Here is a 24,624-nt window from a genome sequence, read left to right as displayed (position 1 = left end):
CCCAAACAGGGTAGGTTGTAGGCCCTGAGCACATTAACATCCCAGTGAAGTATGAGAAGGAACAAGTAAATAAGGAAGATCCAATTTTTAAAATCTATTATGGTCCCAAGACCCCAAATTTAGACTACATCCCGCTCAGGCAATGGCCAAAAGCTTGTATTCTATGTCCTTGCTATTTGTTAACCCTCACTGTCCTCCTGTGGACACTGTCATTTACTGAACATGGACTATGAGCCAGGAATGCACAGGTGGCACTTTACATTCACCGTGCAGTTTAATTCATCGCCTGTAAAGTAGGGCCTCTCTATGGACGAGAGGCTGAGGGGCAGAGTCTGACAGTCACTGGGGCACAGCAACAGTAGCAGAGGCCAGGCATGGTGGCTCACACCTGTAATCCCAGCACTTTTGGAGGCAGAGGCAGAAGGATTGCCTGAGTTCAGCAGTTCGAGAGCAGCCTGCGCAACGTGGGGAAACCCTACCTCTTAAAAAAATAAAAGAAAGAAAGAAAAAACAGTCAGCAGAGCTGGGACCTGACCCTGAAGGTGATAGACACCAAGAAGTTAACTCACAGAGCATGGGGGTCACAGGAGGGGAGAATGTCCATGGAAGACTGAGCAGGCATCTTTTTTTCTGAGTGACAAAAAACGTTTGTGTGCAGCCCCCAAATCTCAGTGCCTTTTTTCAAATTTCTGAAAAGAAAGTCCATTTGTTCTGAGAAGTCAAATTTCTTTCTGATATAAGTAACCCTGTTGCAGCAGGCAGGCCTGTTGCCACATGGGGTAATGGGTGACTGATTGCCTGTGGAGCCGAGCTGAAGGACTAGGGCAGCACAGTGCTGTTCTTTAAAGGGCAAGGAAGACTGGCCACCCTTGGCCTCCTCGTCCTGAGGCAGAGCCCTCCGAAAACCGGGCTGGGAACCTCAGCCAGTCAGGAAACAAGAAAGATGTGCTGAAAAATGAACCACTACAACCTTAAAACAAAACATTTTATTTAATGCAGAAATTCTAAGGTACAAAAACATTTTGTAAATGTCAGCTGTGATCTACTATCACCTATTTACAGAGTTATGTACAAATCAAATAAGTCTAACATTTTCAATGTCAAAAATACAGCACGCTGTTAAGAGTTCTGTCAGTGCTCATTATCCCACTAGATCCCACAAACGACAAACTCAAAGATGAAACAAAGGCAACGCCATCAATAAGCACCATATTCCACAGGCTTTCTCCCCTCGGATGTAGTAACAGGGAGTTTCCACAGGGAAAAATTATCTTTTAAAAAACTAACAGTAAAAATAGGAGTTACTTACTATCTAGATGAACACATTTGGTTTTCACAAAAGCTTTTGCTGTGGTCTGGATTCACCATGCTTTTTTCTTGAGAGAAACATACCAAACTTTTTGTTGTTGTTGTTGAGACAGAGTTTTGCTCTTGCTGCCCAGGCTGGAGTGCAATGGCGCGATCTCAGCTCACCGCAACCTCTGCCTCCCGGATGTGAGCGATTCTCCTGCCTCAGCCTCCTGAGTAGCTGGGATTACAGGCACGCACAACCACGCCTGACTAATTTTGTATTTTTAGTAGAGACGGGGTTTCACCATGTTGGTCAGGCTGGTCTTGAACTCTGGACCTCAGGTGATCAGCCCACTTTGGCCTCCCAAAGCGCTGGGATTACAGGCGCGAGCCACCGTGCCCCACCTGATATGAAACTTTTGAAACAACAGATGAGCACATTAGTGTAATCCAATGGCAAGTTTTTGTCTAACAATTAGAGCAGCTAATTTTGTCTACATCATGTACAAATAGAAGATTGCCTCTGAATCTTCCCGAAATTTTATAGGATATAAATATCAGATATGCAGTCATAACTGTTTGCTTTCGTGAGACTTCTGATTGTGCAAAACGCAGTGCTTGGTCAATTGAGAGCAGAACAGAAACAAAGATTCTGGAGGTGTCTGTGGTCTGAGCTGAATTTTAAAGAATGAAAGGGCAAGAGGGAAGATAACTGGCCAAACTTCCCCAGACATCTTCACTGGGGGACTCAAATGTCTTTGCAAATTAGCCTTCAAACAGCAATGGGAAGGTGGTGCTTAGCAACTACTGCTGTTACCTCACCAGTGGTTAAACGGAAGTCTGCACCATTTAATATTGTGAGTCGCGAAATAAAGGTGATGTCTACAGAGATGCGTAAAAATAGGATCTAAAATTGGGAGGGAGGGGTAGCTGCCACTCAGAAGGTAAGAGCTGGTCTCAACATAGTATACATTAGAAATAAGCACCAAGTGTTTGATCTCAGGAGGAAAACAAACACAAGTTATGATAGATGACTATCATCAGGGGAAAAAATGTAGTAGTCAAATAATTCTCCATGAATATAGGCAACATATCATTTTGTAAAAGTACCATTATATTTTTAAGTGGTAAGAGGAGCTGGGTGTGCAAGAATTTCCCCCATAATCCCCACCCTGAGCCTGGTCTTCACAAGGCACCAATGTGAGTAAGACACCAACATTCTGTTTGGGCAACTAAACTAAGTGTGAAGCTGAGAAACATTATAGCAGTGAAAATTATTAGGCCCCTGGAAAACAAGAGCCATGAAGAATGGTTTAAGTGGGTGGAATTATTTATCACTGAAATAAAAACACCAGGGGGATGACTTCACTGTGGTTTTCGAATACATGGAAGGTGACCAGCTGTTCTTTCTCCACTACATGCTGAACAAAAGGAAGCCGGCTTGAATTTCTATAAGACATACAAAGAACTATCTGATCAGCAGGGTAGGTTACAGAATCTCCTTCTTGTAAAATAAAGACTACCATCTACAGCCGTATGTCTGGAATAATTCAGGCACAGCCCTGTCTGACACCAGGGGAAGAACATGCTAGATAATCTAAACTTTCTCCTAGTCCCTAAACCCTGAAACTAGAATCAAAGCCACTGGCTTGCAGTCAGATTTCCTTTTGTCTATTTTCACCCTGATCCTGGAAAGGAGGTGATATGGCAAGGATGACCCAACACTCCATTTGGACTCCTAACTGGTATCTCAATATCAGGAAAAGCTTTTCTCTGTATACTGTTTCACACCTCCAAAACAGAGTCAATTCACAGATCACTCAAAATGGAAGATAATGCAAATACCTGGCTCTAATGGATGCTAGGAGGTTCCTTGCCTTACTCTCTAAAATTGCCTGCTTTCCTAATCATGTCTTGGCCTATGCTCAAAACCGCACACCATCGAAAAAAAATTATTATGCCAAGAGCTAAAACTATAAACAAAGCCCTTTAGGTTGTGAAGTTTAAATGAAATTGTTCCCAGCATTTTTTAAATTGAGAGAGCATAAATCTGATTTTGAAATTAACAACTGGCTTGCCTTTCTTTTAAGACACCATGAAATGTAAAGATGCAATCAAGACATGTCCAATGCATTCAAAATCACATCAAATTTCTTTGCAGGAGAGGCTGGAGAAAGAAGCAATCTAACTACTGGCTGCATTTAGCAAGAGCATTTTCTGGTGGCACCATCTGTAATTACCATGAATGCCTTTCCTTCAAATCTTATAAAGCAGAGGTTAACAAACTGGTATTCAGTGGACCAAATCAGGTCCATCCATGCTGGGTCTAAATTCACTTGAATTTTAACTTAGTTGTCAATATTTTTTAAAATCAGAATTGTTCATATAAAAATCCAGACTGTCAGCTTTTCTTGAAAAATGGGAATATCAGGAAATACTTCATGGCCACAGTCGACTGGAAAATTGCCCCCTGTGGCTGGAACAGGGTTGCTTCAGTTTGCCACAGTCCCCACCATTCCCTGTTGCTCTCTGACACAGACAAAGTATATTAATTACCATTTATCACCACACTGCTGTTTTCCTTATACCTCACATGCTACACTGGTGACCACTGAAGGTATAAGATCTGCTAAATAAGAGCAGTAGTCGTCTTCACCAACAGAAAATAAAAGACTAGTAACCTTCACATTGGCATTGTCCACTTCTCTTTAATAAAGACAGAAAGAATATTTTCTCTGTTCTTCAGGGAGTCAAATTAGTGTTGAAGTTGGGGGGCCAGAGAGTTTTCTTTCTTTTGGGAGGAGGGTGTGTCATTTTTCCTCCAGGAATAAAATTGGTCTTCTTTCCCTTTATTTCTTTTAAAAGATGCTCAACTCTGAAGAAATGGCTCTGAAAATCATGTAACCCCACATTTTTTGAAAGATAGTCTCCTGTTTATTTGCACTTAAGTCAGGAGACCTGAGACTAACAGTTGGTATTTTAAAAAAGATACTTGTGGCTATGAAGTTATAAGACTGAACGCTGACAAACAAATATGAACTTAAATATCCATGACTTACTACACACTGATTCCAATGATGTCACCACTGCTAAAGACATTTTATTGAACTTCTGATCTGAGACTGTCTTCAGTTATTCCTAACATGTCAATCAAAAACTCTGTCTTCTAACTTTATGGCCTGATCTCATTTTTGGCTCAAGATACTATTATCTGGCTGGGTCACCATCTGAATACCTGGGCCTGGACTGGAATGACTTCTGATTCTTTCTGGAGATTAATTGCCTCAAAGGCCCAAGACAGGCCTCTGGAAGAGCTTCTGCACCCTGTATGGCTGGGCTGAGTCTGTTGAGGTGTTCTCTGTTGAGGTGGTCTCTGCTGCTTGTAACAGAGGTAGTCTCTGAGAAGGCACATCTTTACCTGAGCTTTAACCTCCTTGATCACTCTCCTGGCAAAGCTGACGACATCAGATGCTAAGTCCTTTCTATAGCGCATTGGTAAGTTAAGATGAACAACTAGCACTCTACCTTCAGCTACCTGCAGGCTTCTTGGTTTTCCTGGAACCCTGGACTTACCCCTGATCTCTTTTCTAAAGGACATTGTCTAACCTATCCACAAAAGCCTTTTACTCTCAGGATCAAGGCCTCTCATGGAGATCATCCCTTTTTCCATTTCTTGTTTCCACAATATCTAAAAGCCTGTGACTTGGCAGAACGTTTTTCTGAATTTCATCTTATATCCACCGTCTGGGACAATTTCTGAGTCAAAAAATGCAGCTTTGCTTAAAACAGATGTTTTGCCTTAATCTGCAGGGCAACGATTCCCATTTCTAGCATAATGGGTAGAGTAGAAAAAGTGAAACTAATGAAACAAAACTAGGAAGTTGGACTTCTCAATTTATTCTGAGGCAATCACACTGTCGTTTCATTACTTGTTATATTAAGAGTTTGATTTTGTTGATCAGAAACATTAGTATTTCAACATAAGTATCAAAACCCTAAATCCAAACTAAAACATCCCCTGATTTTTTGACTAGCACTCTCTTTTTCCCTTCCATTTCTATAAGGAGTGAGTTCACGTGGCTAGCTCTCTGCCCACACACCCTTGGAGCCCAGTTAATGCTTCTCCTCCCAATCCTCCATTCTCTCCCTGGGGCCACTTTCCCAGAGATGCCTTATTTCATGAGCAAAGCTGAATATCCTAAAAGCGACTCCTAATGGTTCCTCTGGGACAGGAAACATCTCTTGACCTCAATAAGAAATCTCTCATAATGTTCCAAGTGAATTTTCATGTTAGCCAGTTTGGACTAACCAATCTCCTTCACAGAATGTATGCCTAGGATGAAATGGCGGGGCAGTCATGTGTGGGTAGGAGCTCTGCACTCATTCCAGATTCCATAGAAGAGTCATTCCAACATGAAATGACTCTTCTCTGAGTTGCCTGTTTTTATGGGGAGACAGTCTTGCAGCTCACTGTCTCTCCCTCGGAGCAGCTGCAGGAAACTTGATGCCAGAGAACAGACTAGCACGTTCTTCTCCCAAAAAGCTGCCAACTGCCTTTACAGAGCAGTGAGTATGACATTTGCATCAGAAATATACACAAACCTTTTCTTTCCAGCAGGAGTGCAAGTCCCCCTTTCCCCACCTGCCATGCATGTGCTTAGAAGGGAAAGTCCTGCCCCATCCCACCTCCCACTCTGCCTCAGGATGTTTCTCAACATACCCCTTCATGTTGGTCTTATCTGACGAAGGAGTTAAAACCACAGTCCCTGGGCTGAATGTTGAGAAAACAGGGTGCCGAAATCTAACAGCACCCATGTGAAAGGTAGTGAGAGAGGTCCACACCTGCTCAAAGGCACGGGGAGAAGGGTTTCCACAGGGAAGACCAAGACAGCATTCATTACACACATGCTAATCATCAGATGAGATGTGAACAATTGTTTTTTCTTTAGAAACAGAACTCTGTAGAAAGTCATTCATAAAAATGGAACATTTACTTTTGTGACTATCCCCTCCATTCTACCTTCTTTAAAAGAGGTTTGTCATTAGTCAAAACCAGTTCAGCAGATTAACTGGCCATCACCTCCACACACTGCTGTATTTCAGTGAATTCTGATCCCTAATATTCAGGACACAGCTTTAGACCAGAAGGCCAACCAAAGCACGAACTGCAACTTTCAATAATACAGACCAGCTGGGTAGCAGTCTCTTAAGAATAAACTTCCAGACACCAACATCTGAGACACAGCACAGTAAATGTAACCCATGGAAATAGCAGGCAGATCTGGCCCCCGCATGATGTCTACTCAGACCAAGAGGAGGCTGTGTGTGCTGAGATCCTGGGGCCTTCTGCACATTGACCAACCTATCTCAGATGGAATGGTCAAGACGGTCAGCCTGGCCCTGTGAGCTTCACTTCAATCAGCCATGCTACCCAGTAACACAGAGACTCATTTCATAAAAAGTGACCGTATATTCAGTCACTTTCTTAACTTTTGACTCAAAGCTTATATTTAACACCCATGGCAATGTAAATTCTATATCAAAAATAAATGAGAACATTATTTGCAATACAACATGGATTCCAGATAGACTGGCACTTGATTTCTGTGGCTATGATGTTAAAAGTGCCTTTTTTCACAAAGCATTTCAAATCAAGGTAGCCAATAGCAAACAGGCAAAGTTTGTGGAGCTCAGTGAAGTCTGAATGACCAGTGAAGGTATCTTCCTTTTTTTCCTTTACGTATTTCTTCCCTACCTCCCACAATAGGCTCTGATCCAAGGACTAACCAAATTTGGCAAGCTGTTGTCAGACCTTATGGACATGCCTTTCAGAGCTCCATATCATTTTAGAAAATTGGAGAGTTTGCCAAGATATCTGGTGAAGGGTTGGGGCAAGGGACAACAAGTACTGGCCAGCATTTCACTCCAAATATCCTTGTATGAGACCTCAGCTCCAAGTGGGCCATGCAACCAGGGAGATGAGCTGGGGAATCAGAGGGAGGCAGCAGCTAAAGTGGCAATGCTTAGACTCTTTCATTTTGTTACAAAGGGGCGACCGCGTGGAGTTCATCAGTGTAGCTGCGGCAACCAAGATCTGCTTTGCACACTCCAGAAGAGAGGAGCTTGGAAGGAAGGGCAGGAGGTTCCTCTTCACCTAAAGAGAGAAGAGAGTACAGAGTCACACTGTCATCGCATTTCGCTGGGCTGGGCGGGTGCTCATGCTAGAATATGGCTGGATCTGGGTTTGGACTATGGCTCTGTATAAATAAGGTAAGAATCCCAACCAGCTCAAGATGGGGCTAGTCCTCCTAACAGGTTCTAGTTCCCTTAGTTGAGGAAGGAAGAGATATTTCATAAAAGTAAAGGGTTTGGGCTGAGCACAGTGGCTCACGCCTGTAATCCCAGCACTTTGGAAGGCCAAGGTTGAGGGATCACTTGAGGTCAGGAGTTTGAGACCAGCCTAGCCAACATGGTGAAACCCCATCTCTACTAAAGATACAAAAAATTAGCTGGGCATGGTAGTGTATCTGAAATTCCAGCTACTTGGGAGGCTGGGCAGAAGAATTGCTTGAACCCAGGAGGCAGAGGTTGCAGTGAGCTGAGATCAAGCCATTGCAGCCTGGGCAACAGGGTGAGACCCCGTCTCAAAAAAAAAAAAAAAAAAGTCAAGGGTTTGTATGCATGACCCCAACTAGTTACAGACATAGTAAGGCACAGCCTGAGATGGCATCTAGCTGATGCTCCCTGGGGAAGTAGGCCTTCCTAGAGAGCCCTCATACCTGGGGCCCTGTGCTGAGCTAAGATAGAAATAATACTGTACCCATGAATCCCAGACTCGATGAATGTAGCTTTAAAGACAACAGGGGGCGGTGAACACTACAGGTCTAAAAAAGACAAGCGTCCACAAACTGTTATCCAAGACCCTCGGGGCCCAATGTGTTTTCATGTCTGATGTTTTTGAAGTTTAGAAAAGTGATACAGTGCATATACTGTATGTGGCACAACACCCCTTGCAGGGTCTGGGCAGCTCACCATAATTTAGCATTAGTATTTCTGCAACTCAAACATGTGAGTATTCCCATCACCTGGTATAAATCAAGACTACCAAACGAGCTGTGTTCTCATCAGGTTTCATTGCCCAGTAAGTTGGCACCAAAACTGGAAAAACGCTTTGACTATTTCAGAAGCATGGCCAAAGGCTGCGTCCTGTTAGAACCTGGCGCCAAAGTCACCTTACCCAGGCCTGAAGAGGAAGACACGCTCTCCGTCAGGGAAGATGTTTCTGTCTGGTCCGTCGACAGTCCTTCCATCAGTGGCAGAGACAGCTCAGATGAGGGCACAGACGAGTCATAGATGCCCGAGTCCCGCGGCATGTCCGAGGGGCTGCCGGCTTTCACCGTGTGCAGCAGGGGCTGCAGAGCGGCGCTACCGTCAAGGGCAGGCCGGGCCTCCGCGTCTTGGTCCAGGCCCCCGTGCTGACTCTCGTGCTGGAAGTCGGCTGGTCCAGTTGCCCCAAGAACGGCCGCCTCTACTAGGCAGAAATCGCTCTCGGGCCCTGGTTTGCACATGACATCATTTAAAACCAAGCCCGAGTCAAATTTCTCCAAGACTGGCTCCCGGTAGTGCAGTGGAGGAGGATGGAAGGGAACGAACTGCTTTTCGAACCAGTCGGGCTCCTCGTCGATAAACTGGTGCATATTGCAAATGGCGACGTACAGGGACCTGCCTGACTTGCTCCGGAAGTAGTTCCTTCTGCTGCCCTGTCGCGCATGCTGCCCTGGCTCCTGGAGGCCGTGGTCTCGGGAGTGCAGGTGGGAACAGAGCTGGGGAAGATTGTCCATGAGTTTATACTTGGTACTCAGGTCTAGGACACCGGGGACGTCTCCCTCGCAGGAATAATCAAAGTAGACGGCGATGAACTTGCTGAGCGCCGCGGACGAACTCTGCTTGGCCTGGCGGAGCTTTTCGGCAATGGCTGACACCGCCACCAGGAAGAGTTCTCCTTTCCCCGAGCCTCGGCCACCTCCTTTGTGTTTGTAGTTCTTCTTGTCCACAAAGTACTTCATACCTTTGGAACAAACCACAATGATGAACTGGGACTCGTGGATCTTCTGGATGACCCATTCTCTCTGCCCTTCTCTACAGAGGCTGAAGTCTTCCCACAGGTCCAGAGCCACCTGGAAAGAGAACAAGGCACCGTGTCACCCATACAGAAGGCTCGGGAAGAGGCTCGGAAGTGAGTTACAGGAAGGGAAATGTCAGAAGGAGGCCATCTAATATGCCCCTTAACCCTTATTAGCACAGCTATGTACAGGCTCCAGGTTACACCATACCAAGGAATAGCTAAAGTTCCATGGGTGATGGTCATATGCTAGTCCCTCTGCAAAAACTTGCCATCCATCCATTTTCGTATCACACGGGGTCATTACCACTCCTGCCCTACAAGTGAGGGGACAGAAGCACAGCGCTTTTGGCACCTTGCTCAAGTCACACCCTACATAGGACATCCTCAAGGAAGCAACAGGTGGTAGAGAGCACAGGACAGAGAAACTGAGGTTGGTTGATCTGGTGAGTGAGGTACCTGGATTAGAGGGGCAGATCCTGGAGAGAAGGCTGGCAGGCTCTGAGAGGAAGATGTGGATGAATGGCTCCAAAGTGAACTGGGAGATGGGGCTCAGGCCTGGATGCCAGTCACCCACAATTATAGGTGACTCACATCCAGACAGTGACTGACAAAGGGACCTATCTCGACACTCTCATAGCCTCAGGCGTGCGCACGCTGTTTATTAGTTTGTCCATGGCTGGAGAGGAGGCTAGTGAACTGCATTAACATGGTCATTCTGAGTAACTCACTCAGGACTGACTAGCACACCTTCCTCCATGACTTCACACAGGTCTACAAAGCTACATCTCTACAAGGCTGGTAATTGGCAAGGCTTTACCCCCAAGGGGGTCTGGTAGGGAGATTGTGGGGGTGGCTGACAAAAGAGAGAAAATCAGACATGTATGGCCCCTCAGAGGACTTCACCTTCTCAGACCACTTTCACCTAATTCTGCGAAAACATCTCTTGGCGATTGTGTTGGTGTCTTTCCTTCTGTAGTTCAGATATTAATTCCCAATGGCTATGACCAAATACAGCAGCCACACTATCTTACAGGGAAGGGCATTCTGAAACGACTTTGTTCTCCTCTTCTGCTCTAAGATGTTACCAATGGGGAAAAAACCCCCAACATCCATCCACTTGCTGAAAATAACCCTGAATTGTCTTATACTTTCCTTAATTCTTGATAACATTACACATGCTAAAAGCTCAGTGGGAGTATACACCAAGCATTTTTTAAATGTTCCTATCTTTGACCCAGCAATTCCATTTCCAGGCATCTTTCTTGGGAAATCATCCCAAATGGGACAATATTGAACCACTGAGATGTTTAATATTTGTACTGAGTTATGGCACATCAGTATGGAGGGTCATGTAGCTATTTAAAATTGCAGTTTATATATAACTACTAATAGTGTAAAAAATTATTAAGAGACTGCAAAAAAATCATTTCAATCAGCCCCAAAGGCAAAACTGTATGCGTGAGTTCACCTATATGGAAAAAGACTGGAAGGAAATAAACCACACATGAAATGTGAGTTCTTCTTTCTCAGATTTTCTTTAATCAGATTGGGATACCAGACAATGTTTTATCTATCATTGTTTTCTAGTTCCAAGTTTTCTACAGTAACTATTACACTAATAACTGGAAGAGCGTTTTCCCCAGAGGCTAAATACTTGTGAAGTAGAGCAAACTTGGTTGCCTGTGGTATCTGAAAACTGTGCCATTGGCTAGAGTGCAGTTATTTTCAGCACGTGTTGATCCACCAACCTTACCGCTTTCATGCAGAAAGTAGGCTAGCGTAGTATGTTATGCTGACACTAGGGGGCAGCCTCACCACATGGAGAGATTCTGAAAAACATGCCAATGGGCAGTTTCAAAGCAAAAACAACTTCCAATCACACAATTATTTTACAGTTCTTGCATTTGGAAGAAACAGGGTATGCCTTCCATGAGAGTTTCAGACTTCACTCTAAAAATGTACGTTCTGACATTATAGAAAAGCATATTAATAACATATTAATAACTCAAGAGAACAGCTAAGAAACCAGAGCAGATCATTTCAGTACTTGACACAGTATTGCTTTCTGGGAGTGCTCCCTTCCTACCTCCCTGTTCTCTCTGGCCAGTGCCCTCTCCTGCATCACCAGTTTCTCCTCGTCTATGATTCCACCAGTCAATGGTCAAACAGCTTCACAGAGCCATTTGTTTATCACTTCTCCCTGGACCTCAAGATTCCCTCTAATGGCAGCCTCATCCTTCATTCCCCTTCTCAGCAGAACTCCAAACAACTGTGTGAACTCACTGCTTTACTTGCCACTCTCTCCTTGATCCTCCAAGTGGGGCTTCTGTCCTGAACATGCTCACCAGGATGAGTGACACCCTTCAACTCCAATTGCATGTTTCCATGGAAGCTACTGGTCTTCTTAATGCTTACAAAACTTCCTGCCAGGTGAGTGCCACTCAAAGCTCTAGAGCAGAAGTTTGTCAGAATTAGAACTAAGTATTATGAAATATTTAGTGCTGGTGATGGGTAAGACAGACTCAAGAAAGAATGCAAGACTATCCCCAGTTTGAAAGCTGTGGCACTACTCAAGGGCAGGTGTCACCACAGGAGGCCCAGAGGAGAGGAGAAGGCAGTGGGAAGAGTACGGGGCAAGTGTCCTGGCCAGGGTAGGAGAAGGAACTTTAGATTCCGCACCTCACAGCCACAGAAGTCCTGGAGGAAGTAGGCGAAACACTGGACGACATTCATGTGATTCTGGCCATCTTTACTGGAATAGCAGAGAAAGACCTTTGGCCGCGGCCGGAGCCTCTCTCTTGGGAGTGCTGCAGTGTATGTGGAAGACTCAGAGCTCTCTTCATCTAAATGTGAATATATGTTTTCTAAATTGGAAAAGAAGATAGGGTTGATACCTGCAAGCAGTGCTTTGTTCTGTTCCCTAAGAATTGAAACCCAGTGCTATCTTCAAGAAAGAACAATTGACACATCTACCTAGAGCAGTCCCAGTCCCCAACTCCATCGGCCCCCTCGGGTCATCACTTGGAATGGGACAGCTGATTTCCGCAGTGGAGCAACGAATGGTCAAAAATTGTTCTTCACCTGAAGCTGACCTTGGATAAACTAAGAAAGCTGTAGGGGTCATCCTGGTTAGCAGAGCGCCACCCTAGTTAGCAGAGTGCCCAGAACTGGCTCTTGCAGCCAAGTGCACCTATTAGACCAATTAAGCATGGGCAGAGCTGATGTTTTCTTAAAAGAGTTTTTATTGAGGTATAATTTACAAAAGTAAAGTTCCTAAATCTTAAGTGTACATCTCAGTAAATTTTTATGGAAGTATACAACTGTGTAACCCTCACCTCGACCAAGCTATGGATCATTTACAACACCTCAGAAGGTTGTCTCATGGTGACATTTGTAAATGAGCAAGCCCTACCTATATCCTTACTTTCACTTCAGGCTTCCTTTATGTCCCTGAATTTACTATCCTATGGTTGAAAATGGAATTATGGGCCAGAGGCAGTGGCTCATGCCTGTAATCCCAGCACTTTGGGAGGCTGAGGCAGGAGGAATGCTTGAGCTTAGGAGTTAGACCAACCTAGGCAACATAGTGAGACTCCATGACTACAAAAAAAAAAAAGTTTTTTTAATTAGCCAGGCATGGTGGTGCATGCCTGTAGTCCCCAGCTACCTCAGGGGGCTGAAGTGGGAGGATGGCTTAAGCCTGGGAAGTCGAGCCTGCAGTGAGCTATGACGGTGTCACTGCACTCTAGCCTGGGCAACAGAGCGAGACCCTGTCTCAAGAAATAGATATATAATGATACCTGTTTTTTTAGTGGCTCCTGAGGTTAAAAGCCAAATATTTTAATTCCGGGAATTGAATAGGAGCTATGAGGCTTCCCAGGAGCCATCCTGGAGGACCCAGGTACTCCCAGTCTCCCTTTCTGTTGGCAGCAACTCCTGGTCTGCCCCTTGTTGTGGGGAGACACAGCACACAAAGAGATACCTTGTTGCTTCTTGCGGCACATCACAGTGAAGAGCGTCGCGAATGCTGATATGACCACCAGTGGCACTGTGATAGCCACGGCTCTGATGGGCCCAGCCCACGGGGAGTGCACTGGGGAATTTCAAAGGGAAAGTTTTTAAACTTAAGCAGTGTAAAGGTTCAAAGAGAAACAACTTTCTTTCTTTTTAAACATAAGCCGCATAACAGGTTCTAGGACCATGCAACCACCTTTCTCTAGTGTGGTTTGGTGATTATAAAAGGATTCAAAGGTTCATTTTTAAAGAGTTGCAAAGAACAATTCAACAGTTAAGAGTCAGGCTGGGACATAAAATACCTTTGAGTGAGAATTTTGCCTAAGGAAACCTCCCCTCCTACCACTTTTCTTCAGAGGACAATTGACTATTTATCTAGCTATACACACCAAACTGGCTTTAATCTCCCAGGTATCCACATTAGAGTGGAAGGAAAGTCAGATTTGATGGAACATCATTTAAGAGAGAGGAGCTGAATTTTGTTTTGTTTCTGTAAATCATGAAGTACAGAGAATATCAAATAGCTTGGTCTATAATAGTCTAGGGCCAAAATTTCAAACGAGAAAACACCTACCTGGCTTTAAGGCATAATGCATCACTTTTCTTGTTGTGTTAGTGTCATCCACCAGCTGCAAAACAGAGGATGCTGCATTATTTTTTTTTAAGTGGTATATACCAGGTAAGTGGAAAAAAAATGGTAATTTCATTCATTTTTTCCATCATTGGGCAGTGCGGGAAGGGGTAGGAAGCAAGTAGTGGAGAATGGCTGAGTTTTGGAAAAGAGAGCTTCTGGAGCCTGTAATCATCTGCCAGGCTGAGACTAGGCATCATGTGTACTCAGGTTCATCTCTGCTTTACCAACTCGAAACTCTAAGCTTCATCATGTTTTCTTTTATTAATCAAAAGGCTGTGTATTGATTGAAGAAGTCAACTGGTGAGTCCCGCATTCTAATAATGTTCAATTAAGCTGGCATCCTTCCACTGATTTTACTGGGCCTCCATTAATGCTTTAAGAAGGTGTGTCAGTCTAAAACCACACACTGATTCCAAGGAATGCAAGAACTAGGTGTTTCTACCAAAATGTTAAGACATGTTGTTTGTCTTTGAATGGTGGCACTATGGACAAATTGTTAATTTCCTTTTCTGTTTTTCTCATACTCTTATTATTTGTAGTACCAATTTGATACAGGAAAGGTAATCTTAAAAAGGAAATGAAACATTACTTTTTTTTTTTTTTTGAAACAGAGTTTCGCTCTTTCGCCCAGGCTGGAGTGCAGTGGCGCGATCTGAGCTCACTGCAACCTCCACCTTCTAGTTTCAAGTGATTCTCCTGCCTCAGCCTCCCAAGTAGCTGGGATTACAGGCGCCCACCACCACGCCCAGCTAATTTTTGTATTTTTACAAGAGATGGGGTTTCACTGAGACATTACATTTACATGTTCTTTGAAGTGGTGTTTAGAATTCATTTATACTTACATAGAAGAATAGCAACAGAAACTTAAGAGAAGTGTAGGCAAAAGTAATGGGCGTAACTTATTTTGCTATTTTCATACTAAAAAAAACCTTTTTTTTTTTTTTTTTTTTTTTTGAGACGGAGTCTCGCTCTGTCACCCAGGCTGGAGTGCAGTGGCCAGATCTCAGCTCACTGCAAGCTTCGCCTCCCAGGTTTACGCCATTCTCCTGCCTCAGCCTCTCGAGTAGCTGAGACTACAGGTGCCCGCCACCTCGCCTGGCTAGTTTTTTTGTATTTTTTAGTAGAGACGGGGTTTCACTGGGTTAGCCAGGATGGTCTCGATCTCCTGACCTCATGATCCGCCCATCTTGGCCTCCCAAAGTGCTGGGATTACAGGCTTGAGCCACCGCACCTGGCCTAAAAAAACCTTTAAGCTAAAATCTTGAAAATATATCTTTGTAGTATTAAGGAATACTAGAGATTTTAAACCATGGTTATATATGGACCATATGATTACATAAAAATATTTATTTGAAATATTTAATGAAGAGATCAAAGATCAATTATATATAAAGTTTTTTTAAAAGCATGTTAAGAACCACATAAAAATATAACTGTGCACACCTTCAATGGCTTGAAATTTTAGTGTTGTAAACAGTTGAAATTCTATATGAACTGGGTTCATTCTATAGCATTAACAGGGCTTTCTTGTGTTATGCATACCTCGATTATATAATCCCCAGGAGAAACATTTTGAAGGAGGCAGCTGGTCGTCTCTGTATTTTGCTCCTGCAACAGACCAAAGAACACTTTAAAAACTCACTTTTTGGACAAAGGTCATCAGGACACCTCTTCTAGCCCAGAGCTGAAGGAGACTTGCCATCAGTCTCAACCACAGTTTTCAGAAAATGTGATTAGATCAAAAAGTAACTGTGTTTATCTGCCACATGTTATCTGAACTTCCCTTTGATAAAAGGCCCAGGACAGCCCAGGACCCTTGCCATAGACTATGCTTAGCTGGTGGCACCCTGAGCAGGAATATTTGATTTGAAGACAAAGAAACTAGTTTGAACAACCTTTACTTAACAAAAGGGTGAGGAAAGAAATTACTAGTTTGTGTTTATACATATTTTATTTGCCATAATTTTAACATGGGCAGGAGGTCAAAGACCTCGATAGAGATGAGAGCCAGCAAGGAGAGCAAACTATAACAGAACCTGACATATACAGGAGCATGTCTAAGGAGGTACTGGGCTTTGCCACCACGACCAGAAATTTTCTTGGTATCCACAGTGGGCGATCAGACAGTCCTGTGAACATCCGAAACGGTTTCCACTCTTCTGACCACTCCCAGTTTAAGGGGTGGGTTACTCAGTTTCTATTTAACCTTGGCCTATTTGTAAAATCAGTAGCCACTGTGTTATCAGTGGCTTGGCTCCTAGATCTGGTTTTTCCATTTACTAGGTATGTGGCCTTGAGCAAGCCAGGTGATTTCCCTGAGCCTCAGCTTTCCCATCTGTAAAATGGGGATGACAGTAGCCTCTGTTTCATAGAGTGGTATGGATTCAAGCAGCATAAAGCTCAGGGCCTGCCACACAGAGAGCACATGATGAATGCTTAAAACATAAAAGGACAGGCCAGGCGTGGTGGCTCAGGCCTGTAATCTTAGCACTTTTGAGGCCAAGGTGGGTAGATCACTTGAGGTCAGGAGTCTAAGACCAGCCTGAGCAACATGGTGAAACCCCGTCTCTACTAAAAATAAAAAAATTAGCTGGGCATGGTGGCATGCGCCTATAATCCCAGCTACTCCAGAGGATGAGGCAGGAGAATCATTTGAACCCAGGAGGCAGAGGTTGCAGTGAGCCGAGATCACACCACTGCACTCCAGCCTGGGCGACAGAACAAGACTTCATCTCAAAAACAAACAAACAAACAAAACAAAAACAAACAAACAAATATATATATATATATATACACACATACACACACACATATATATGGACAAATGAGAAATACTTCTTGTTTATTCCTTGGCAATCCTGTTACCAGGCTGTATCACCACCAGGACAGCTGGGTTACAGATAACTAGGGAGTGAAGGATAGTGGCAAGGTGGCCCTGAGACATGCCCAGTGATTACATTCCCAAGTATCTACCAACCACTGAGAGCCAACAAAGCCTAATGCTCACATTGAGCAACCCAAATTCCAGTGGCCCGGGGGTCGCTTTGAAACTCGCAGTGTTACTTTATGTACACCCGGCAGCTCACCTGCTTACAGGTCTTTCGCTTGAAAGGTCCTTCATGCTTGAGCTTGTAGTGAAGATAGAAGAAACGGAAGCCGAAGTTGTGCGGTGCGTGGTCGAAGGACACCTGCATGTCCGAGCCATGCTGGCTAATGTTCAGGTTCCGAGGCTTCCAGACTGGGAGGAGGTAGGACCCAGAGTGAGCAACCAGAGGCTACCCCAACACCATTATAATGGCAACACTTTGAGACTTGATAGATAAGAACACTGTTACTTACAGGGTTTACAAGCCAGGTTGTCCGGCTGTAACAACAGGTCACAGGCTATTAAGAGAATAAAGATACATGTTTTTAGTTTTAGGACAGTTTGACATTTTCCTCTCCCAACAACCCAATGAAATATAAAGATACTGTGCTAGATGATGCTAGAAAAGGTATAAAATATATCAATTCAATGAGGATTTTCACTACTGTGCAGTTGTATCTTACGAACATTTAAATGGTACAATATAAACATATTAATGCAGTTCACTTTATGCCACATAAATGTTAACAGTGTAAAGTCATCCAGATTTTAAAAGCTTGTCGGGCATTACATAATTTCAAGGATGGTGGCCAAGGGCAGCAGAGCTATGTTGATGCTACAGTCACATGGAGGCTCTGTTTCAGCTGTAAACAGAAATGATGCCGGCCCCTACCCCATTGTGGAGATGTTTAGACACAAGAGAACCTTGGAATGGTCTTGGTAACTGCTGCAGGATTAGTTTAACCTTCACTAGTATTCTAATTTAAGATGCTTTTGATGGTTTCTTGAAATGGCATGCAGGCATATAAACCTGAAATGTCAGCACTGAAAACCAGGTACCAAAGCCAATAGCTTTGAAACAGAATCTAAATGCAATAAAAACACACTGAGAGAGGCCAAACAGCTAGTCCACTATGCCATGCTGCTTGCTAACGCAGGGAGAGTCTCCATATAATGCCAATAAAACCGAAGGCAGCATCAAAAACCACAGTGCACTGAAATGGTGACAAATGTTTGCATTCCAGGAACACACCCCCTGCACCCACCTTACCCCCAAATAGACACATTGATTCTATGCCAATGGGAAAAATTCATCTTAAATTATACTAATTTTGATTTAGGTGAGGCTTTCATAAACACATTCTTTGAATCTTCTATCTGGTTATTATGTGCAAGTCATCCAGAGATTATGTGACATACACATGGTCTTTGCCCTATGGAATTTCATTTTAAGAATTATGAGACCAATTGTTAAAATAATTTTGCTGCATAGAAAACAATCATAATAAGAATTCTGCAGAGGGAAACACTGATGTAGGCTGGAGTTGTGAACAGAAACATCACAATGGATGAGGGCTGCAACCAGACCTCACAGGAGGGGATGTTGGACAGGACTGACCATCCAAGGCTTGAATGACAAAGACTGATCAGGAAGGCAAGAAGGAGCTGCTGCCTGTTGCAGGGTGACCAGTCACCAAAGTTTGAAAGCAGCATCTCAGGAAGATTAAAGAGATAACCTGTACAGAACAAAAGGTGAGCAGACCCAGCACAGTGGGTGGTTGAGTTCAGAGCATGGATTCCAGAGTCAGACTTCTGGGGTTCAAATCCAACTCCCGGCAAGCCCTTCACCTTCTCTGTGTGGGATTCGACATCTAGTAAGTGGGGATGGTACGATTAAATTCTTTGTAGGGTTGTCACAGAGGGTATTTGGAGTTAACATTTGGAATGCATTTAGAACTGGGCCTAGCACATAGACATTAAATAAACAGAACTTTCTAGAAAATAGTTTTCTTAATCTAGTCCTGAAAATGACAGGCCTCCCTCCTGATAACAGGTAAAAAATGGAATCATTTCATGCTCTACCCTTAACCACAAAATCAACTTACACTTTTTATTTCTGGGTTTTTGTTTGTTTGTTTGTTTGTTTGTTTGAGATGGAGTCTTGCTCTGTGGCCCAGGCTGGAGTGCAGTGGCATGATCTCAGCTCACTGCAACCTCTGCCTCCCCGGTTCAAGTGATTCTCCTGCCTCAGCCTCCTGAGTAGCTGGGATTATAGGCACATGCCACCACACCCGGCTAATTTTGGTATTTTTAGTAGAGATGGGGACCATGTTGACCAGGTTGGTCTCGAACTCCTGACTTAGTGATGTCCCTCGGCCTCCCAAATGCAGGGATTGCTGGTGTGAGTCACTGTGCCAGGCCAGCTGTCTTTTTAAACTAGAAATGGGGTCTTGCTATGTTGCTCAGGCTGGCCTCAAACTCCTAGGCTCAAGCAATCCTCCTGCCTCAGGATTATAGGCATGAACCACTGAGCCAGGCCTATTTTTTTTCTTTAATCCAATCGTTTTGATACATGTCTGTCTTTTTTTTTTTTTTTTAAGACGGAGTTTTGCTCTTTCGCCCAGGCTGGAGTGCAGTGGCTTGATCTCAGCTCCATGCAACCTCCACCTCCCAGGTTCAAACAATTCTCCTGTCTCAGCCTCCCGAGTAGCCGGGACTACAGGTGCACACCATGATGCCCAGCTAATTTTTGTATTTTTAGTAGAGACGGGATTTCACCATATTTTTCAGGCTAGTCTCGAACTACTGACCTCAGGTGATTCACCCACCTCCGCCTTCTAAAGTGTTGGGATTACAGGCATGAGCCACTGCGCCTGGCCGGCTGTCTCTTTTAACCAGAAATGGGGTCTTGCTATATTGCCCAGGCTGGCCTCAAACTCGTGGGCTCAAGCAATGCTCCTGCCTCAGCCTCCCAAATAGCCGAGAGCATAGGTAATGCAGACTATCTTAGTGATGGTCACAGCATCCTCAAAAATATCAACTGTCAGGTCTGTTCTACAACAAGCCAGGAGTGGGTATATCTGGTTAGATGAACAGTGTCTGTACCTAACCTTAATTCTAAAAAGTTCTTTTCTGGATGCTTTTCTCCCTGCCATGCTTGCTTCATACTAGTATTTGGCATGTTTTTTGTTTGTTTGTTTGTTTGTTTCTCCCTGAGACAGAATCTTGCTCTGTCACTCAGGCTGGAGTGCACTGGCCCAATCTTGGCTCACTGAAACCTCTGCCTCCCGGGTTCAAGCAATGTTCCTGCCTCAGCCTCCCAAGTAGCTAGGATTACAGGTGCCCACCACCATACCTGGCTAATTTTTGTATTTTTAGTAGAGACAGGGTTTCACCATGTTGGCCAGGCTGGTCTCGAACTCCTGACCTTGTGATTCGCCTGCCTCGGCCTCCCAAAGTGCTGGGATTACAGGTGTGAGCCACCGCACCCGGCCCTTGGCATGTTCTTGAACACATTTCTGTAGAAAAATCATCAAAAGCAGGAGAAAAGCCTTCTCATGGGAACCAGGCAGGAAAGGCTATACTCACCTCGGGTTCTGAAGAAGAAAGGGTGGTAATTGCTTTCGTTTTTAATGGAAGGAAAAGGGACAACCTTTACGAAATAATCCGTTTCAAATTTCATATTCAGGAAAGGTTGAGATTCCATTCCCTAAAAGGGAACAAAAACAAGTGACATCATGGAGAAATTACCCACCCCTCCACCAACATAAGGTCTTCGCTCCTACCCCAACTGCCACCCAGACACAACTCCAGATCTGCAGGACACGTTCCAGGGAGGCAGGAAGTCAGGTCTAGTTTCTGGACCAACTTGAGGTTTGGATTGCTTAACCATGAAGATGGACAATGCAGTCTGTTTTTTGGCAAAGAACCCATGGCTTGTTAATACTGAACCTCAGAGTTGGGGGGCAGGGTGAGCCCACATACACTCTTTGGAGCACAAAGACACCTTCCAGGATAGCTGCTCCAGCAGTAACCCGAGAGGCGTGTTTACACAGGGAGGTGCTGAAGTTTCCCTGGGAGCCTGGAGCAGGCTCAAGGTGCTGCTGTACCATTCTTGCCCACCTTGGCGGGTGGGGTGGACCCCATAGCCCCTCCTTCTCCAATTTCAGACTTTGAATACACTATTCAGGACCCTGGAACAATGGCATGTCTTCAGGAGCACATTCCCCAGCATGACTTACAGTTCTTTTGAAGCTACTGTTGAGCTGCTTCGGATCCTTTAGAATCAGTTGTTGGCACTGTCTTCCCTCTGACTTCAGCTCCTCCAGTATTACCCGAAATCCTTTCAGGAATTCGATGCCTAAGCAAAGCAGAATGCTTGTATTAATAGTAAACCTCATTACTTCTGAATATACTCTTCTTCCTCCAAGATTACCATCTTCTCTACCTACACACCAGAGTTAAAGGAATTCTAACTCTGGCCAGGGTATCTGAGTCTATAGAATGGAAAAAACATACCCCCTGCATTCCTCTGGTAAAGACCAGGTGATTTTCTCTATCCCACCATTACTAATTAATCCCTAATCCAGCCAGCTATTTCATAAATACCCATTGCCTCTCTGGCATTAGGGTTCAAATATTTAGACTCCAGTTACAATTGGTCATAAAAAGTCTGAAGTGGAATATATGATTTCTAGGTCATTACAAAGAATACATTCGACTGATGATAATTCCCAGTGTTGACTAGGGAATCCCTCCAAACCATGTTTCCACTTTAAGTTTTAGCTCTATATTTTTTGGCACATCTCACTGAGCAACATACAAAATTCCCAACAAATTGTGTCTGCACCCAAGGGGTTCTGAGGCTTGAGATTAAATAGCTTAGGGGAATGCCTGTGTGATTTACAAAGCGGTTCTTGCTCTAATCATGCCTGAAAGGCAGACACCCAAGGGTTGCCCAGTGTGTGCTCTTCATACAGCCTCCGAGGCCCCGAGACACCCACAGCGCCGCTGAAAGGCACCAGCCCAGCCTCCTGCCACCTGAGCTCCCCCCACTGCACGTCCGACTAGATGCTTTCAAAAGGATTAAGCTCTGATGGCCACAAGCGCCAGCACCAGGGCTGTGTATCCCACGGAGACTGAAGTGGTCCGACTGCAGCTGGAGAGCCCCAAAGCCTGCCGCAATGGCGAGATACCGATTTCACATTCTTTCTGAACATTTTCAACCCTTCCCCTCCCAGGACAAAAGTAATTACACAGGATGCAATTAACCAGGTGGGAAATTTATTGATGATAAAGGTCAGGAAAATCTTTTTCTCTTTCAACTAAGTTCTCCAATCCTATAATTATTTGATGAAGAATACATATTTCTTGATGAGTAGGGCAGAGGAGCAGGAGCAACAATTAGAGCTTCACATTTTAGGGTTTCAGAGCATTACTGTGCACAGGTATGGACTCTGCCATGTTGTATCTCAATTACAAAGCTTCCTGTGGGGGTGAAAGCCAGCTGAGCAACCACCAGAGATTCAGACAAGGTGATGACAAGGTCATTAGACCAACGACTATTTTAGATCTCACAGGACTTGCCTTTTGAGATCCAAAAAAACTTTGTAAAACAAATCCTCAGTATTAATACTAAGATTTAATTTACACAACATTACCAGAATGACTATTTAACAAAATCCAGGTGATTAATACTATTAACAGCCATATATCTCACAATTACATAAAAATTCATCAGCTGGGGCCAGGCGCAGTGGCTCATGCCTGTAATCCCAGCACTTTGGGAGGCCAAGGCGGGCGGATCACGAGGTCAGGAGATCGAGACCACGGTGAAACCCTGTCTCTACTAAAAATACAAAAAAAAATTAGCCAGGCACGGTGGCGGGCACCTGTAGTCCCAGCTACTCGGGAGGCTGAGGTGGGAGAATGGCATGAACCCAGAAAGCAGAGCTTGCAGTGAGCCGAGATCGCGCCACAGCACTCCAACCTGGGCGACAGAGCAAGACTCCATCTCAAAAAAAAAAAAAAAAATTCATCAGTTAGGGTGGCAAGGGGTGGTTCTTGTTCTTATTTTTAAAAGATTGGCCTAAAAACCACTATGCCAAGGTTCCGAGGCTGAGGGAAGAGGCAGTAAACGTAATTCCTTTATTACTGTGACACATTACAGTACTATTAACACCTTGTAGTTATGTAATGATTAGCAATTTTATAGAGGAGCTTCCCATGAAAGAACTTATTTGCTCTCTCTTCCATCATTTAAACTCATCAAATCCTCCCAACAACCATAGGAGGAAGGTGTTATTATCCCCATCTTACAGATGAGGAAACAGATTTATAGTAGCTAACTGGCTTGCCCAGGGTCACATAGGAATAAAATGGCAGAGGTGAGATTTGAACCCAGGAAGTGTCTGGCTCTCAGCCAGTACTCTTAACTCACATGCTTTTCTACCTTCCAAGAAGTGTCCTTAATAGAACCTAACAGAAACTCTCCAGCCATCCCCACCCATAAATCAGCGTCCAGGAAAAGCACAGTCCCCCCACTGCCCCCACTGGTCCATGTCAGTTTTCCTGCCACCAACTCACATCTCTTACTTTCATTCTAACGAGGGGGCCTGCAATTCATCAGGCCAACTCCTTAACCATTTAAGCCTTACATGGAATGACTACTTCCTTTTTATCTACAGAAAATGTTTTTAATCTTTAAATGTTAAGATAATATTATTTTTGGAAACCCCAGTGGGTTAAAACCCAGAAGTACTGATGTGGAGAAGTGGTTCGGCCCATGGGTCTGCTTAATCCTTCCTCTCCTGCAATCTGGTTCTTCTGAGATTTATCCTGTTCAGATTAAGAAATTCAGACTTTATTTTACTTCTTCCTTGGCCATGTTTTCACAAACTTGTAATATCAGGTAGCAGTGTCAAAGCGGCAGTCCCGAGATCTAGGTTCTGATCATGGTAATAGCAGCCACTATTCTTTGAGAACTCTCTCTGAAAATGAAAACTCTCTCTAAAGAGTTTCTGTTAGGTTCTATCAAGGACACTTCTTGGAAGGTAGAAAAGCATGTGAGTTAAGAGCACTGGCTGAGAGCCAGACACTTCCTGGGTTCAAATCTCACCTCTGCCATTTTATTCCTATGTGACCCTGGGCAAGCCAGTTAGCTACCATGTGTGTCTCTAACCATGAGGCAGTTCTCATGTCCCCTCTACAGATGGGGAAGCTGGGGCTCAGTGAGGTTCAACGCCTCATGTGAAAGATAAATTCTGGAGGTTCAAACCCAGGCCCGTCTGAACAAATGGTCCCCTTCCTACGTCTCATAGAATGGGCTAACCCATTCTTTCCTATGTATCTTCAGTTCATTCAAGAGGACAAGCAGATTTAGCCCCAACCCGAATCTAGCCATATAATACCGGTTTGCTTTCTTCTTTTGTTATTTATTTATTTATTTATTTTTGAGACAGAGTTTCACTCTTGTTGTCCAGGCTGGAGCGCAATGGTGCAATCTTGGCCTACCGCAACCTCTGCCTTGTGGGTTCAAGCAATTCTCCTGCCTCAGCTCCCCAGGTAGCTAGCATTACAGGCATGTGACACCACACCCAGCTGATTTTGTATTTTTAGAGGAGACGGGGTTTCACCATGTTGGTCAGGCTGGTCTCAAACTCCTGACCTCAGGTGATCCATCTGCCTCAGCTTCCC

General features: G+C 44.2%; 1 protein-coding gene across 3 annotated transcripts in view; it reads right to left on the bottom strand.

The window, feature by feature from the left end:
* Positions 1-5,171: 5,171 nt before the first annotated feature.
* IL17RD (interleukin 17 receptor D) overlaps positions 5,172-24,624 on the bottom strand; it is a 76,211-nt gene continuing 56,758 nt past the window's right edge. For all 3 annotated transcript variants that reach the window (XM_023199773.2, XM_023199770.2, XM_026446824.1), the window contains exons 4-13: positions 21,171-21,289; positions 20,518-20,638; positions 17,403-17,447; positions 17,150-17,301; positions 15,606-15,671; positions 14,004-14,058; positions 13,398-13,508; positions 12,095-12,279; positions 8,528-9,467; positions 5,172-7,444 (exon numbers count right to left, since the gene is read on the bottom strand). In XM_023199773.2, the coding sequence (XP_023055541.1) occupies positions 7,332-7,444; positions 8,528-9,467; positions 12,095-12,279; positions 13,398-13,508; positions 14,004-14,058; positions 15,606-15,671; positions 17,150-17,301; positions 17,403-17,447; positions 20,518-20,635 (1,785 nt within the window). In that variant the 5' untranslated portion in view covers positions 20,636-20,638; positions 21,171-21,289 and the 3' untranslated portion in view covers positions 5,172-7,331. The remainder of the gene's footprint in view (positions 7,445-8,527; positions 9,468-12,094; positions 12,280-13,397; positions 13,509-14,003; positions 14,059-15,605; positions 15,672-17,149; positions 17,302-17,402; positions 17,448-20,517; positions 20,639-21,170; positions 21,290-24,624) is intronic.

This window comes from Piliocolobus tephrosceles, chromosome 2 (assembly GCF_002776525.5).
Source record: "Piliocolobus tephrosceles isolate RC106 chromosome 2, ASM277652v3, whole genome shotgun sequence".
Taxonomy (NCBI): domain Eukaryota; kingdom Metazoa; phylum Chordata; class Mammalia; order Primates; family Cercopithecidae; genus Piliocolobus; species Piliocolobus tephrosceles.
The sequence above is the reverse complement of the archived record's forward strand: the minus strand, read 5'-3'. Positions and strand labels throughout refer to the sequence as shown.